The following is a 17152-nucleotide window of genomic DNA, read 5'->3' on the forward strand; positions in this document are numbered from 1 at the left end:
GGTGGGTGCTTTTGCTACAAGAGTTTGATATTGAAGTAAGGGATAGGAAAGGAAGTGAGAACCAATTTGCAGATCACTTGTCAAGGTTACCACAAGAGATCAACCAAGTTGCACCACAACCAGTGAATGAGAAATTCCCAGATGACCATTTATTCCAAGTCTAACAGGCACCTTGGTTTGCTGATATTGCAAACTACAAGGTGGGAAGAAGGATTCCTCAAGATTTCACCAGGCAATAAGTGAAGAAGTTGCTTACTAAGGCCAATAAATTCTTGTGGGATGAGCCCTTTCTATTCAAGAGATGTCCAGATGGAATGATTAGAAGGTGTGTGCCAGAAAGTGAGATGAGAGACATCCTATAGCACTGCCACAGTTCAGGTTATGGTGAACATTTTGGGGGTTGAAAGAACAGCTACCAAAGCTCTTCAGAGTGGCTTCTATTGGCTATCCATATTTAAAGATGCCAAGGACTTTGTAAACCAGTGTAATGAATGTCAAAGAGCAGGAGGCTTGACAAGGAGAAATGAAATGCCCCAGAACTTTATCTTGGAAGTGGAATTGTTTGACCTTTGGAGAATAGATTTCATGGGACCCATCCCTCCATCATATTCATTCAAATACATATTGGTAGCAGTAGAATATATCTCCAAATGGGTGGAAGCCATAGCAACAACTACATGTGATGCACAAATTGTTCTCCAATTTCTCAAGAAGCACATTTTCACCAAATATGGAGTGCCTAAAGGTTTCATTAGTGATGGTGGTAGCCATTTTTGTAACAAACAGATGGCTAAGCTGCTCCACAGATATAGGGTAACTCACAAAGTGGCCACCCGATACCATCCTCAAACTAATGGCCAGGCCAAATTAGCAAACAAAGAGTTAAAAAGAATTCTAGAGAAGACGGTTAGAGTTACAAGAAAAAACTGGGCAAGGAAGTTGGATGATGCCATGTGGGCATATAGAACTGCATTCAAAACTCCAATTAGGAGGTCACCATTTCAGCTAACCTATGGCAAATCCTGCCACCTCCCTGTGGAGCTCGAGCATAAGGCTTTCTGGGCCACTAAGCTCCTCAATCTGGATTCTCAAGCAGCAGGAGAGAAAAGATTATTGCAACTCAATGAGTTGGATGAATTCAGACTGGAAGCTTATGAGAATGCTAAGATATACAAGGATAGGGCCAAAAGATTGCATGACAAGAAAATTTCAAGAAGAGAACTTGAACCAGGGCAGCAAGTGTTATTGTACAATTCCAGCTCAAGATTTTCCCTAGTAAACTCAAGTCTAAATGGACTGGCCCTTATCTGGTAACCAAGGTCTCTCCACATGGAAATCTTGAACTTTTGAATAAAGCTACAAAAGATACATTCACAGTAAATGGTCATAGAGTGAAACACTACCTGGGGGGACCCTAGAACAAGGAGGAAAGCATTCATGAGCTGAGTTGAACAAGAATAAAGGATGTCAAGCTAGTGACAATAAAAGGGCGCTTGTTGGGAGGCAACCCAACTAGGGGTAACCTTCTTTTCTTAGTTGCTAAGAAAGTTAAGTAGGTTTCCCTGCATTGCAAGGAGTTAAGTTTGGTGTTGCACACCAAAATGAGTTCAAAAAGGGTGAATGTGTGATGCTAAGTTTGGTGTTCCACCACAGATTTCATTATAACACATTGCAACCCTCCAAAGAGCATCATTAGTCATTAACTCCAAACAATCATGGAAACCACTTAACAGTTGTTTAATTTCTAGTTCATAGTTTACTTACTTAACAAAAGCACAGCATTTCATGCATAAAATCAATTTGCTGCATAATAGATGTTGGCAAGGAACTAAGTTTTGTGTTCACACACCAAAACAAGTTCAAAAGCCTACAATCATACATGCATGCTAACCATTTCTCAAGTGCTTGGGGGACAAGAAACTTCCAATACGATCCTCTAGGCAAAAGAAAGATACAAAAGTGAGAGATATATACAAAATAAATCAAAAGAATCCAAAAGTATCTGGATCCTCCGCTTCTGCCACCATCCAAAGCAACTCACCGAGGTGGGGTTGCGACCTGCATATGAAAAACACAACAGAAATATGGTATGAGAACTGGAGGTTCTCAGTATGGTAACAGTGCCCAGTGATAGGATATAAGACCTCGGGACGCCAGAGGCAATCCTGGACTTCATATCCATCACAAGATTTATCTTAAAGCATACTAAAACAATAAAGCATAATTTAGACCTCAAAACGACTTAAAGCCTCAGCAGTATAAAATGGGTAGTCTAACTTAAAGGATTCTCTAATCTAATAGTCTCTGCTGTCCCACAGCCTTCACCAACCTATCCTCCATGCAAACCCATCGCCACCACCTTCCGAACCTCCTCAATCCCAATAGAACACACAGATAATATACAATGCAAGTAAAACACAAGTAGAAGCATATAAGACAAGTAATTCAAGTAAGCAATTAGGCATGTTATGTAATAGGCAAACCATTAAAAGTAGACAAAGCATACAAACAGATAGAAAATGCATACGATGAATGCCTGTCCTACTGCCTGTGTTATCACATTGTCGGTTCAACTGCCAACCCGACACACCTCCATGGAGATGTCGCCCTTTGGAATCATCATTGGGAACCCCCGAGATATGGTGCTCAGATCACCATCCAGGATTTTGTGCCTGCACACTCTATTGATCCGAAGGGATGTGACCGGGATACTCTTGCCACAGACCTCACATCTCAACGTAAGCGGGATTAACGATCGTCCTTACGCCGCCGTCGCTACCTCGACAAGCTGGATTAACCACCGTCACTGTCGGGCCCATAGCGTCTCATCATTTCTCAGTATAAAAGAGTAGTTCAGTGGTTTTTCAAAAAATATTTTCAATACCTTAATGGTTTATCATTGCACATTCGAGTCCTCAACTTATCTCAACCACTGTCATATCAACATTTCCATGCCGAGTCCTCGACTCATCTCAACTACTGTCAATGCAACATTTCTGTTCCGAACTCAAAAGCTCATCAGTTCTCATTTCACATACCAGTCTACCTTCACATGCTGCCAAACCATCCTCAGTACACCCGAAACCTAAGCCTCCGTTTTCTAATTTTTCAAAATGACATCAACTAAATCTCTGAAGTTCTTTCCCATGTTTTCATACCCAAAATAATGTCCAAAAGACTTAAAATTGTAGAACCTATGCACAATTACTCAAGAGGGGGTGAATTGAGTATTGCAACAACAATGAATCTTTTTGCGAAAGTTAAAGACTGGAGAAGACTTCTTTCAAAAATTTTGCAGGAGTTCCCCCTAAATATGTGCATTTGTTCCCTTAAAGGGCGTTTTTCAAAGAAAACGATTTAGATATCAAAAGGTTTTTTGCTTAGCGGAAGTCTTTTTGAAAACATTGTTTCGCAAACTTATTTCTTCTTTTCAAATCCTCAAACTTCTTCTTTTTCAAGAGTTCAAAATTTCAAATATCCTCAAACTTCTCTCTTCCCCCTTTTGACATTATCAAAAAAGAAAGTAGTTTGAAATGTGTCATAGAAGCATGCATAAAACAATGTATTTTTTTTTTTTTAAGTTCAATTTCTCTATTAATTTCAAGGATGAGATATTCCCCCTTTCAAAAAGAATTTGATTTCCTTTTTTTTTTTATATATATATAAAAAGCATGCATAATTCCCCCTAAATAAGTGAAATATATTAAAGCATGCACATTAACTTAAAATAGGGGTACCAATCCTATTTTGAGTTATTCACCAAATAAGCATACAAGCATTAATCATTAAACAAATTATGAAGGAAATATCAATTAAACCATTATAAACTTCAATTTGTTGATCCTCCATTGTTTATAATCTTCAAATTTTTCAATCTACCTCAAGATCAACTCATAAACCTACAAAACAAAGGCTAATTGGATATCTCCAATGCTTAAGTTAGTAAGAGATACAAAAATAGTAATATCAATGCAATGAATTCAAACAAATCATATTAGATTAGAATCCAAGATACCAAGTTCATTTCGGATGTTAAAAAAACTTTCTTTACATAAAGGTTTAGTGAAGATGTCCGCTAGTTGTTTACTAGTTTCGACAAATTCAATAACCACGTCACCCTTTTCAACATGGTCTCTTATGAAGTGATGTCTAATCTCAATATGCTTGGTTCTTGAATGTTGAACCGGATTCTTGGTTAAATTTATTGCACTAGTATTATCACATTTGATAGGAATGTGATCAAGCATGAGTCCATAGTCCACAAGTTGTTGTTTCATCCATAAAATTTAGGCGCAACAACTACCGGCGGCTACATACTCGGCTTCGGCGGTAGACAAGGCGACACTTACTTGTTTCTTACTATGCCATGAAACAAGAGAGTTTCCTAGCAAGTGACAAGTGCCGCTAGTGCTTTTCCTATCCAATTTGCAATCGGCAAAATCGGAATCGGAATAACCAATCAAATCACAAGTGGATCCTTTCGGATACCATAATCCAACATTTAATGTTCCTATGAGATACTTCATAATCCTTTTCACCGCACTTAAGTGAGATTCCTTAGGATTTGCTTGGTATCTCGCACACATGCATACACTAAACATGATATCTGGCCTACTTGCCGTTAGATAAAGCAATGATCCTATCATGCCTCTATACTTCTTTACATCTATGTTTTTACCTACTTGTCTTTGAAGCTGAAATTTGAATTTTCAGCTAGGTTGCATCGATGCAAACATCTTTGCATCGATGCAACAAGTCGTTGCATGTTTTGCATCGATGCAAGATGAGTGTGCATCGATGCAAACCTTAAAGAATGGCTTAAAATCCCTTCAAAATACTTAGGATTGATCTCAAACTTGTTGGAGTCAATTCCTATGCTTTTGTACCTTTGAAAACAAGTTTTTAAACCATTTGGCTAGCATCGAATTGCAAGATGTGCATCAAAACATTTTATGAGTGTGTGTTGAGAGATTTAGCAATTGGTTCTTAACAAGAAGTTACCTAAGTCCTAAGACACTATACTTGTCTTCAAATGTTGTGGACTTGAGTTTCTTGTTGTTGTTGTGTTGCTTTCAACTCTTCATTCCTCAACGTTGAATGTTGGTTGATCAACATGCTTGTTCATTCAAGTTGTTTGTTGGTTTGTCTTTCATGTCGTTTGTTGGTTTGTCATTCATCAAAACCTACGAATACAAACTTCGCATACAAGCAACATGATTTACAAAAATGGTGTCATAGAAGCTTACAATCTTGTTGGGAAGCTGAAATAGTTGAAAACAAAATTTAAATTTGAGAAACAGGGCGTGTACGTATGCACAGAAGTGTGCGCGCGCACGCCCAGGAGAAGTTTTAAAAAGTGTGCGTACGCATAGAGGTGTGCGTATGCACAGGTACAAAATTTCACAATTCTGTTTACTTGCACAAGCTGTGCTAGTGCCCTCAACAGAATGACCTTCCCAACGTGTGCGTGCGCACAGGGCTGTGCATACGCACAGGTTGTAAATCCTCATTGGTTATGTGTGCGCACAAGCTGTGCTAGCGTTGTAAACATTAAGCCTTTCCCTGCCTGTGCGTACGCACAACACTGTGCATGCGCACAGGTTTAAAATTTTGCAGGGTTGTGCGTGCACACAAGGCTGTGCGTGCACACATACCAGAAATCACAAAATTCTACAACTTTGCAAAATTTTAGATTTTTGACACCAAACCTTGAATGATCATAACTCCCTCTACAGAAATCCAAATTTTGCAAACTTTATATCGATTCAAAGAGTTTTCAATGGACTTTAATGCTAAACAAATTTTGACAAATTTTGAAAAATAAGACATGAGTTATAATCAGATAAAGTTCACAAAAATTCCTTTTTTACCAAAAGTTCACTAATTACCAATCTCCCAATTTTCACAACTCAAACCAACCAAAATCAATTAAAACCATTCCATACTCCATTTTTCATCAAAATCTACCCTTTATAACATATTACACCATTCTTACTAATTTTTCCTTCACATTTCATTATTATCAACCCCAACATCAAATGTATAACATTATAATCAATCCTCATTCACATTTTCCAACAACATTACTATTTCATCAATCTCAACATCACATATATCATTACCATTCACTTTTCAATCCACATAATTATTCATCGTCATCATATCATCATCAATCATCATAATTACTCAAATTCATCAACCCATTATAAATTATCATACATCATCATTCAACAACTCAACAATCATTTTAATTCAACCGATCCTATGGGTCACTAGTCTAAGTGTCCATGAATATTATAGACTACATAGAGGAAACCGAAACCATACCTTGGCCGATCCCCAATAAGCTCCAAAACCTTAATATGAGCTCAAGATAAGCTTTCAACCACAAGCAAGCCTCCAATTCCACTCCAACAAGCACCATCAAGTTCCAAAGCCTTCCAAACTCACAATAATCAAGCTATATACACACAAATTATCACTAATCAACCTAGGGCTCAATTTAATCATAATCTCACAAGGGTTTCAAGAGGTCTTACCATGCCCAACAGTTTTAGAATCCAAAACCACAAGCAATCAAGTGCTAGAGTGTACCTAAACACCCAAAACATAAGATTTCACTTAAAACCAAACCCAAAAATTTGAATTTCACAAGGGCACGAAAACTGGGAAAAAAAATTCGAAAATCTTACCACAAAGCTTGAATGGAGTGATGGGCTCGGCGAGAGCTTCGTGTAGCCGCTGACGGTACGCGAATCGAAGTACTGTAGCTCGAGATATCACAGATTAAAGTGAGAACTGAATAGTGCTTCTTCTTCTCCCTTCTTCCTCTTTGCTTTCAGCTGTGTGTGTTGTGTTTAAGTGAGTGTGGTGCTGATTGGGTTCACTTATGAACCTATTTATATGTTGGGCTTGGGCCCAATTTAGGCCCGGTCCAACCCGTTAGCGTTTTTAGCCCGTTTGGCCCAACTTTGGGCCAAACCTTTAAAATTAACGTCCGGTTTTTCATTTCTAATATTTTTCTAAGGTTTTTGACTGTTTTAACTTTTTCTCGCGCAGCACCGGGCAGACTTAATCTGGTTCGACCGGTTCGGCTGCCGATTCGCGATTTTTCTCGGTTATTCGTAGAAAATACATTTTCCGACTCAAAAAAACCTACTGAGTCCAAAAATCATATTTAAATCCTCAAATTTTCGTTCTAAATTTTCAGATTCTATTTTGGACCATTTAATTATCTAATTAGGCTCGGTTCCCACCAAATAAGAAATTTTACCCTCAAAATTTAGTGATTACCTGAGAATAACTTGGGATAATCTTTCCGCATCTCGGACTCTAATTCCCAAGTATGCTCTTCTACTCCTGCTCTTTTCCAAGCAACCTTAACCAATGAAACTTCCTTTCCTCGCAGCTTCTTCACACTAGTGTCATCGATACGCACCGGTGTTACTTGAAATGTCAAGTTCTCCTTCAACTCGACCGACTCAGGCTCTAACACATGAGCCACGTCCGACGTGTACTTACAGAGTTGTGACACGTGGAATACGTCATGCAAGTTTGACAGATGAGGTGGCAAAGCTACTTGATACGCCACCAGCCTGAATCGCCTCAGAATCTCAAACAGTCCAATGAACCTCAGATTCAACTTCTAGGTCTTGATAGCTCTTCCAATCCCAGTCGTCGGTGTAACCCTCAAGAATACATGTTCTCCTACATGAAACTCCAACGTCTTCCTTCTCTGATCCGCATAACTCTTCTGTCGACTCTGTGCCGTTAGAATTCTCTCCGGAATCTTCTTAATCTTCTCAGTGGTCTCTGCTACCAAATTAGGACCCAAAACAATTACTTCACCAGTCTCATACCAACAAAGTGGAGATTGGCACTTTCGTCCATACAGGGCTTCATACGGAGCCATTCCAATGCTCGCACGAAAGTTATTGTTGTACGCAAACTCCACCAATGGCATGTAACGGTCCCAACTTCTGGTTTGATCCAATACACACGCCCTTAACATATCTTCTAACGTTTAAATAGTCCTTTCTGACTGTCCATCTATTTGTGGATGATATGCGGTGCTGAGACACAGCTTCGTACCAAAAGCCCTTTGAAAAACTCCCCCAAAATCTTGATGTGAATCGGGGATCACAGTCCGACACTATACTCGATGGCACACCATGCAACCTTACTATCTCCTTGATGTACAATCTCACCAACTCCTCCATAGAATAGTTTACTCAAATAGGCAGAAAATGAGCGGATTTGGTTAAACGATCCACGATCACCCAAACCGCATCAAATCCTGACCTAGTCCTCGGTAATCCGGTCATAAAATCCATCGTAATTCCTTTCCATTTCCACTGAGGAATCTCAAGTGGCTGTAGCATTTCCGATGGTTTCTAATGCTCTATCTTTACTTTTTGGCACGTCAGGCACTTGGATACCACTGTTGCTACATCACCTTTCATCCCAGGCTACCATAACATCTTCTTTAAGTCGTAGTACATCTTTGTACTTCCGGGATGAATAGAAAACTCACCGTTATGAGATTCCAAAAATAAGTCTTGCCTCAAACTCCCGACATCCAGTATACAAATTCTTCCCTTGTATCTCCATAATCCTTCACCATCCTTAGTGAATTCTCCACGCCTCTTATCACCAACTGGTTGAAACAATTGCTGGAGCTTTTGCTCATCTTGCTGAGCCCTTTGAATCTCCGTTTTAAACGTACCTGAAATTTGTAACTGGTTCAAACAAGCTCTTCCGGCAACTTCACCAATATCTAGCTTAAGATCCACAAACTTATCCACTAGCTCCTCTTATTTGATTCTCATCCATGCTATGGTTAAAGACTTCCGACTTAATGCATCCGCCACCACGTTCACCTTTCCAGGGTGATAACTCAGTTTACAATCATAATCCTTTAACAACTTCATCCACATCCTCTGATGCATATTGAGCTTTTTCTGATCAAAGATGTACTTGAGACTCTTATGATCAGAAAAGACACTAAACCTCACTCCGTACAAGTGGTGTCTCCAAATCTTCAATGCAAACACAATCGCCACTAATTTCAAGTCATGATTTGGGTTTACCTCATGCGGTCTTAGCTGATGCGATGCGTAAGCCACCACATTCCGGTGTTGCATCAGCACGCAACCCAAACCCTTCAAAGAAGCATCACAATATACTTGAAACGGTTCATGCGGTTATGGTAAAATCAAAACAGGTGCTGAAGTTTATTTTTGCTTCAAAGTTTGAAAACTTTCTTCACACTCCGACGTCCACACAAAAGGCACTTTTCTTCCTTGTCAACTAGGTCATCGGCAGTGCTATCCGGGAGAATCCTTCGATAAATCTCCGGTATATCCAGCTAATCCTAAAAAGCTCCTAACTTCCGTCACTGTAGTTGGTCTTTCCCATTCCATCACCGCCTGATGAGCGGATAATTTATACGCTTTTTGGCATTATTTTTAGGTAGTTTTTAGTATGTTTTAGTTAATTTTTATTATGTTTTTATTAGTTTTTATGCAAAATTCACATTTTTGGACTGTGAGTTTGTGTATTTATCTGTGATTTCAGGTATTTTCTGGCTGAAATTGAGGGACCTGAGCAAAAATCTGATTTAGAGGCTAAAAAAGGACTGCAGATGTTGTTGGATTCTGACCTCCCTTCACTCGAAATGAATTTTCTGGAGCTACAGAAACCCAATTGGCTCTCTCTCAATTGCGTTAAAAAGTAGACATCCAGGGCTTTCCAGCAATATATAATAGTCTATACTTTGCTCGAGTTTTGATGATGCAAACTGGCGTTCAAACGCCAATTTCCTGTCCTACTCTGAAGTTAAACGCCAGAAACAGGTTACAAACCAGAGTTAAACACCACAAACAGGCTGCAACCTGGCGTTTAACCCCAAGAGAAGCCTCTACACGTGTAAAGCTCAATGCTCAGCCCAAGCACACAGCAAGTGGGCCCTGGAAGTGGATTTCTGCACTATCTGCACTTAGTTACTTATTTTCTGTAACCCTAGCTACTAGTTTAGTATAAAAACTACTTTTAGTGATTTATTTCACATCTTTAGACGTTTAGTCCTTAGACCTAGGTCTTGGTTATTCTGGTTCCCCCTCTGGGGCCGAAGCCAATGAACACCATTATCACTTATGTATTTTCAACGGTGGAGTTTCTACACCCCATAGATTAAGGTGTGGGGCTCTACTATTCCACATGAATTAATGCAAAGTACAATTGTTTTGCATCCAACAGTACTAAAGAAGCATCTTCTGAAGAAGAAGCTTATGATCCTGAGAACCCTGCAATAGCATAGGTGAATTACATGGGAGAACCCTATGGAAACACCTATAATCCTTCATAAAGAAATCATCCAAATTTCTCATGGAAGGACCAACAGAAGCCTCAACAAGGCTTCAACAATAATGGTGGAAGAAATAGGTTTAGCAATAGCAAGCCTTTTCCATCATCTTCTCAGTAACAGACAGAGAATTCTGAACAGAGCCATTCTGGCCTGGCAACCATAGTCTTTGATCTATCCAAAACCACACTAAGTTTTATGAATGAAACAAGGTCCTCCATTAGAAATTTGGAGGCATAGGTGGGTCAGCTGAGTAAGAAGATTACTGAAACTCCTCCCAGTACTCTCCCAGTGACTAACATGGCCGAACCTGGAGAGAGTGAGGAGGACGTGAGTCCCAGTGAGAAAAGCCTCATGGGATGTCCTCTGGATAGAAAGGAGTTTCCCTTTAAGGAACCAAAGGAATCTGAGGCTCATACAGAGACCATAGAGATTCCATTGAACTTTCTTCTGCCATTCATGAGCTCTGATGAATATTCTTCTTCTGAAGAGGATGAAGACATCACTAAAGAGCAAGTTGCTAAGTACCTAGGAGAAATCATGAAGCTGAATGCCAAGTTATTTGGTAATAAGTCTTGGGAGGATGATCCCCCCTTGCTCACCAATGAACTGAATAAATTAATGAGGCAGACATTACCTCAGAAGAAACCAGATCCCAGAAAATTCTTCATACCTTGTACCATAGGCACCATGACCTTTGAGAAGGCTCTGTGTGACCTGGGGTCAGGGATACCTTCCTAGCCACAGCAAAAGCTGTGATTGATGTTGACAGAGGAGAGTTGGTCCTTAAGTTGAATGAGGACTACCTTGTATTCAAGACTCAAGGTTCTCCTTCTGTAAACATGGAGAGGAAGCATGAAAAGCTTCTCTCAATACAGAGTCAAACAAAACCCCCACATTCAAACTCTAAGTTTGGTGTTTAGAAGCCACAACCAAACTCTAAGTTTGGTGTTGAGAGGCCCCAACCCTGCTCTGATTATCTGTGAGGCTCCATGAGAGCTCACTGTCAAGCTATTGACATTAAAGAAGCGCTTATTGGGAGGCAACCCAATGTTATCTAATTATATCTATTTATTTTCCATTGTTATTTTATATTTTCTTTAGGTTGATGATCATGTGAAGTCACAAAAACCACTGAAAAATCAAAAACAGAATGAAAAACAGCACACCCTGGAGGATAAGCTTACTGGCATTTAAACGCCAGTAAGAAACATCAGACTGGCGTTTAACGCCAGAAAGAAGCATCAAGCTGGCATTAAATGTTAACACTAGAAACAAGCACCAACTTGGCGTTAAACGCCAATAAAGGGAGTGATGGATTATTTTGGAAAATAAATTCCAACACCCAAGACTCACCGGCAAGTGTACCGGATCGCATCAAGTAGTAATAACTCACATGAGTGAGGTCGATCCCACAGGGATTGAAGGATTGAGCAACTTTAGTTTAGTGGTTGATTTAGTCAAGCAAATCAAGTATTGGTTTGAGTGGTTTGTAATTGACAGAAGCTAAATTTCATGAATTGTAAAGGGAGAGGGAAGAATTGCAGTAAATTATAGAGCAAAGAAAGTAAAGAAGCTGAATCTTAAAGTGCAAGTAATATAAATTGCAGAAACTTAGATTGCAAGAAATGTAAACAACTGAAGCTTAAAGTGCAAGAAATGTAAATTGCTTGAATAATAAAAGGATCTGGGGGCTGGGATTGCAGAATTTAAACAAGAAGAAGTTAAAGACAATTAACAGAGAAGTAGAAGAAGAATTAAGATGCAGCAGATTTAAACAAGGAAAGGAAAATTTCTTTGAACACAAAAAGAAAGTAGAATGTAATCCAATTGCAGTAGCTAAATGGAAATTGAATATCTCAGGGGTGGAAGAGACTAGAAAACAAGTCTAGATCTCAAGTCCTTCCTTGATCTAATAAGAACAATTGCAAAAGAAATGGAAAAGTAAATTGCAGAAGAAGTAGAAAAGAAAGCAGTAAAGAGGATTTGGATTCAAATCTCAATTGCTAAAATTATGCAGAAAAATGACAAAGAGATCTCAAAGTGAGATTAAAACAGAATTTCTTCAATTCTTCACCCAAGATCCAAGACAAGAAGTAGAGAATGCAAAGGCAAGAACAAGGAAGAAGAGAGATCAATTCTCCTTCCCAATTCTCCAAAATAAACTCAGAAATCCAAAATCAAAGTAAAGCTCTCAAAATTACAAGTTAAAATTCTAAAAGAAAGTAAAAGTCCCTATCTAAATCAAACTAGTTTCTATTTTTGCACTTCCTGTTTTTGGATTTTTGAATTTGGAGTGGGCCTTTTAATTTGGTGAAAAATTGAATTTAAATTGAATTTTGGTTCAATTGTGGTCCATGGGTGTTTGCTCCCAGTAGAGTGCTCTGCTCCTGGTGAGAGCGTAGCATTGTGGCTCATGTCCTTGGCCCTTTGTTACGTGCCAAGCTTGGGTAGCACCAGGGTAGCGCTCTGCTCTCCTTGAGAGCGCAGCATCATGCTGCCTTGGAGCTTGTCTTGTGCGCACCAATCCTCCCTGGGCCGTGTCCATGTTGCGCGCATCATGCCTCCTTGGCCGAGTCATACTTGCGCAAGGAATAAGGAGAGTAGCACTCTGCTCTTGGCAAGAGCGTAGCATTGTTACTCCAAGGGAAGGTTCCTGGTTCGAATCTTGCTGGAGGCATGCGCTGGCCAATTTCTTTTGTGCACAAAGTGGCGCCTTGCTTCTTGCTTCCTTGAGGTGCTTTGTTCGATCCTTGGGGATAGCATTTTAGCCATTTTTGGCTTATTTTCCTTTGTGAGTAGCGCTCCCTTCCTTCCTTAGGTGCCTGGTTCGAATCTTGTGGCAAGCATTGGCAACCATTTTCTTTGAATTTATTTTTGGAAGGCCCCCGATAATGCTCTTGACAAGAGCGGAGCATCATGCTTCTCCCCTTTCTTTCTTGGTTCATTATTATGCTCCGCTCTCAAGGAGAGCGTAGCATCCAAGCCTTCGCTTCCTTGGTTCATTGTTGTGCTCCCTTGGAGAGCACTGAGCTCTTAGGGAGAGCGCTGTGGCTTTCCTTCTTCAATGTGCCACGCTTCCTTGTTTCTTTTCCCACGCTTTTCTCTTCTTTGGGCCACGTTTTCTTGTTTTCTTCTTTTCTTCACCTACAAGTAATCAAAACAACCAATCAAAGTATCACCAAATTCACATGGTTTATGAATCATCCAAAAACCAATTAAATTTAGCTTAAACCTCATGATTTAGTATCAATTAAAGGGTGGTTGATTGATTCAAGGAAACCATGCAATTCCACTCCAAATTACTAACTTACAATGCAAGAAAGTGCATAAAACCTAATGAAACAAGTGCAAAAATGCTTGAAAAACTATCATATGATGACTTGTCATCAGGGAGAGAAGCTGGCGTTAAACGCCAGAAACAAGCAGCAACCTGGCGTTTAACGCCAGAAGTGCACTCTAAGGGCGTTTTACACGCCTAAATGGAGCAGGGATGATAAATCCTTGACCCCTCAGGACCTGTGGACCCCACAGGATCCCCACCTACCCCATCTCTCTCTCTCTCTTCTTCACACCTTTTCATCACACTCTTCCCCAAATACCCCTCACCACTCCTTCATTTTCACACATTACAACCACTACTTCTACTCCTTGGCCGAACCACATATCCCCCTCCATCTCCTTCATTTTCTTCTTCTACTACTACTTTCTTTCTTCTTTTGCTCGAGGACGAGCAAACATTTTAAGTTTAGTGTGGTAAAAGCATTACTTTTTATTTTTCCATAACCATTAATGGCACCTAAGGCCAGAGAAACCTCAAGAAAGAGGAAAGGGAAGGCAATTGCTTCCACCTCTGAGTCATGGAAGATGGAGAGATTCATCTCAAAGGTCCATCAAGACCACTTCTATGAAGTTATGGCCAAGAAAAAGGTGATCTCTGAGGTCCCTTTTAAGCTCAAAAAGGGCGAATATCCGGAGATCCGACATGAGATTAGAAGAAGAGGATGGAAAGTTCTCTCCAATCCTATTCAATAAGTCAGAATCTGAATGGTTCAAGAGTTCTATGCAAACGCATGGATCACTAAGAACCATGATCAAAGTATGAACCCGAATCCAAAGAACTGGCTTACAATGGTTCAGGGAAAATACTTAGATTTTAGTCCAAAAAATGTAAGGTTGGCGTTCAACTTGCCAATGATGTAAGAAAATGCACGTCCCTACACTAGAAGGATCAACTTTGATCAAAGGTTGGACCAAGTCCTCATGGACATATGTGTGGAAGGAGCTCAATGGAAAATTGACTCAAGAAACAAGCCAGTTCAATTGAGAAGACCGGACCTTAAGCCTGTGGCTAGAGGATGGTTGGAGTTCATCCAATGCTCTATCACTCCTACTAGCAACCGATCCAAAGTAACTGTGGATCGGGCTATCATGATCCATAGTATCATGATTGGGGAGGAAGTGGAAGTTCATGAGATTATACCTCAAGAACTCTACAAGGTGGCTAACAAGTCCTCCACTTTGGCAACATTAGCCTTTCCTCACCTCATTTGTCACCTCTGTAATTCGGCTGGGATTGTCATAAAGGGAGACATCCTCATTGAAGAGGACAAGCCCATCACTAAAAATAAGATGGAGCAAACAAGAGAGTCCACTCATGGACCTCAACAAGAGCATGAGGAAGTTCCTCATCATGAAATTCCTGAGATGCCTCAAGGGATGCACTTTCCTCCACAAAACTATTGGGAGCAAATTAACACCTCCCTAGGAGAATTAAGTTCCAACATGAGACAACTAAGGGTGGAGCACCAAGAGCATTCCATCCTCCTCCATGAAATTAGAGAAGATCAAAGAGCTATGAGGGAGGAGCAACAAAGGCAAGGAAGAGACATTAAGGAGCTAAAGCACTCCATAAGATCTTCAAGAGGAAGAACTAGCCGCCATCACTAAGGTGGACCCGTTCCTTAATCTACTTGCTCTTGTTTTTTCTATTTTTCGAAAATTTTACTTTATGTTTTATTTATGTTTGTGTCTTATTACATGATCACTAGTGTCAAAGTGTCTATGTCTTAAAGCTATGAATGTCCTATGAATCCATCACCTTTCTTAAAAAAAATGTTTTTAATCACAAAAGAACAAGAAGTACATGAATTTCGAATTCATCCTTGAAAATTAGTTTAATTATTTTGATGTGGTGACAATACTTTTTGTTTTCTGAATGAATGCTTGAACAGTGCATATGTCTTTTGAATTTGTTGTTTATGAATGTTAAAATTGTTGGCTCTTGAAGAATAATGAAAAAGGAGAAATATTATTGATAATCTAAAAAATCATAAAATTGATTCTTGAAGCAAGAAAAAGCAGTGAAGAACAAAGCTTGTGAAAAAAAATATGGCAAAAATAAAAAAAAAAAGGAAAGAAAAAGAAAAAGCAAGCAGAAAAAGCCAAGAGCTCTTTAAACCAAAAGGCAAGAGCAAAAAGCCAATAACCCTTTAAACCAAAAGGCAAGGGTAAAAGGATCCAAGGCTTTGAGCATTAATGGATAGGAGGGCCTAAAGGAATAAAATCCTGGCCTAAGCGGGTAAACCAAGCTGTCCCTAACCATGTGCTTGTGGTGTGAATGTGTCAAGTGAAAAGCTTGAGACTGAGCGGTTAAAGTCGTGATCCAAAGCAAAAAGAGTGTGCTTAAAAACCCTGGACACCTCTAATTGGGGACTCTAGCAAAGCTGAGTCACAATCTGAAAAGGTTCACCCAGTTATGTGTCTGTGGCATTTATGTATCCGGTGGTAATACTGGAAAACAAAGTGCTTAGGGCCACGGCCAAGACTCATAAAGTAGCTATGTTCAAGAATCAACATACTGAACTAGGAGAATCAATAACACTATCTAAATTCTGAGTTCCTATAGATGCCAATCATTCTGAACTTCAAAGGATAAAGTGAGATGCCAAAACTGTTCAGAGGCAAAATGCTACTAGTTCCGCTCATCTAATTGGAGCTAAGTTTCATTGATATTTTAGAATTTATAGTATATTCTCTTCTTTTTATCCTATTTTATTTTCAGTTGCTTGGGGACAAGCAACAATTTAAGTTTGGTGTTGTGATGAGCGGATAATTTATACACTTTTTGGCATTGTTTTTAGGTAGTTTTTAGTATGTTTTAGTTAATTTTTATTATGTTTTTATTAGTTTTTATGCAAAATTCACATTTCTGGACTTTACCATGAGTTTGTGTGTTTTTCTGTGATTTCAAGTATTTTCTGGCTGAAATTGAGGGACCTGAGCAAAAATCTGATTCAGAGGCTAAAAAAGGACTGCAGATGCTGTTGGATTCTGACCTCCCTTCACTCGAAATGAATTTTCTAGAGCTACAGAAACCTAATTGGCTCTCTCTCAATTGCGTTGGAAAGTAGACATCCAGGCATTTCCAGCAATATATAATAGTCCATGCTTTGCTTGAGTTTTGATGACACAAACTGGCGTTCAAACGCCAATTTCCTGCCCTATTCTGAAGTTAAACCCCAGAAACAGGTTACAAACCAGAGTTAAACGCCACAAACAGGCTGCAACCTGGCGTTTAACTCCAAGAGAAGCCTCTACACGTGTAAAGCTTAATGCTCAGCCCAAGCACACAGCAAGTGGGCCCCGGAAGTGGATTTCTGCACTATCTGCACTTAGTTACTTATTTTCTATAACCTTAGCTACTAGTTTAGTATAAAAACTACTTTTAGTGATTTATTTCACATCTTTGGATGTTTAGTCCATAGACCTAGGTCTTGGTTATTCTGG

General features: G+C 39.5%; 1 protein-coding gene across 1 annotated transcript; it reads right to left on the bottom strand.

Moving 5' to 3' along the window:
• LOC107615612 lies at positions 4287-7963 on the bottom strand. Its single transcript, XM_016317663.1, has 4 exons — positions 7700-7963; positions 7294-7612; positions 6693-6764; positions 4287-4477 (listed from the first exon to the last, which is right to left on the bottom strand). Exons 1-4 carry the CDS (start codon positions 7961-7963, stop codon positions 4287-4289), a joined length of 846 nt encoding a protein of 281 aa, XP_016173149.1.

This window comes from Arachis ipaensis, chromosome B09 (assembly GCF_000816755.2).
Source record: "Arachis ipaensis cultivar K30076 chromosome B09, Araip1.1, whole genome shotgun sequence".
Classification (NCBI taxonomy): Eukaryota; Viridiplantae; Streptophyta; class Magnoliopsida; order Fabales; family Fabaceae; genus Arachis; species Arachis ipaensis.

Coding starts and splice junctions, on each gene's coding strand:
- LOC107615612 (XM_016317663.1), bottom strand. CDS start 7,963: ATGCCATTGGTGGAGTTTGCGTACAACAATAACTTTCGTGCGAGCATT. Junction 7,613..7,699: donor AGTTTCATGTAGGAGAACAT/GTATTCTTGAGG, acceptor GGACTGTTTGAG/ATTCTGAGGCGATTCAGGCT. Junction 4,478..6,692: donor CACTCCATTCAAGCTTTGTG/GTAAGATTTTCG, acceptor GGTATCCGAAAG/GATCCACTTGTGATTTGATT.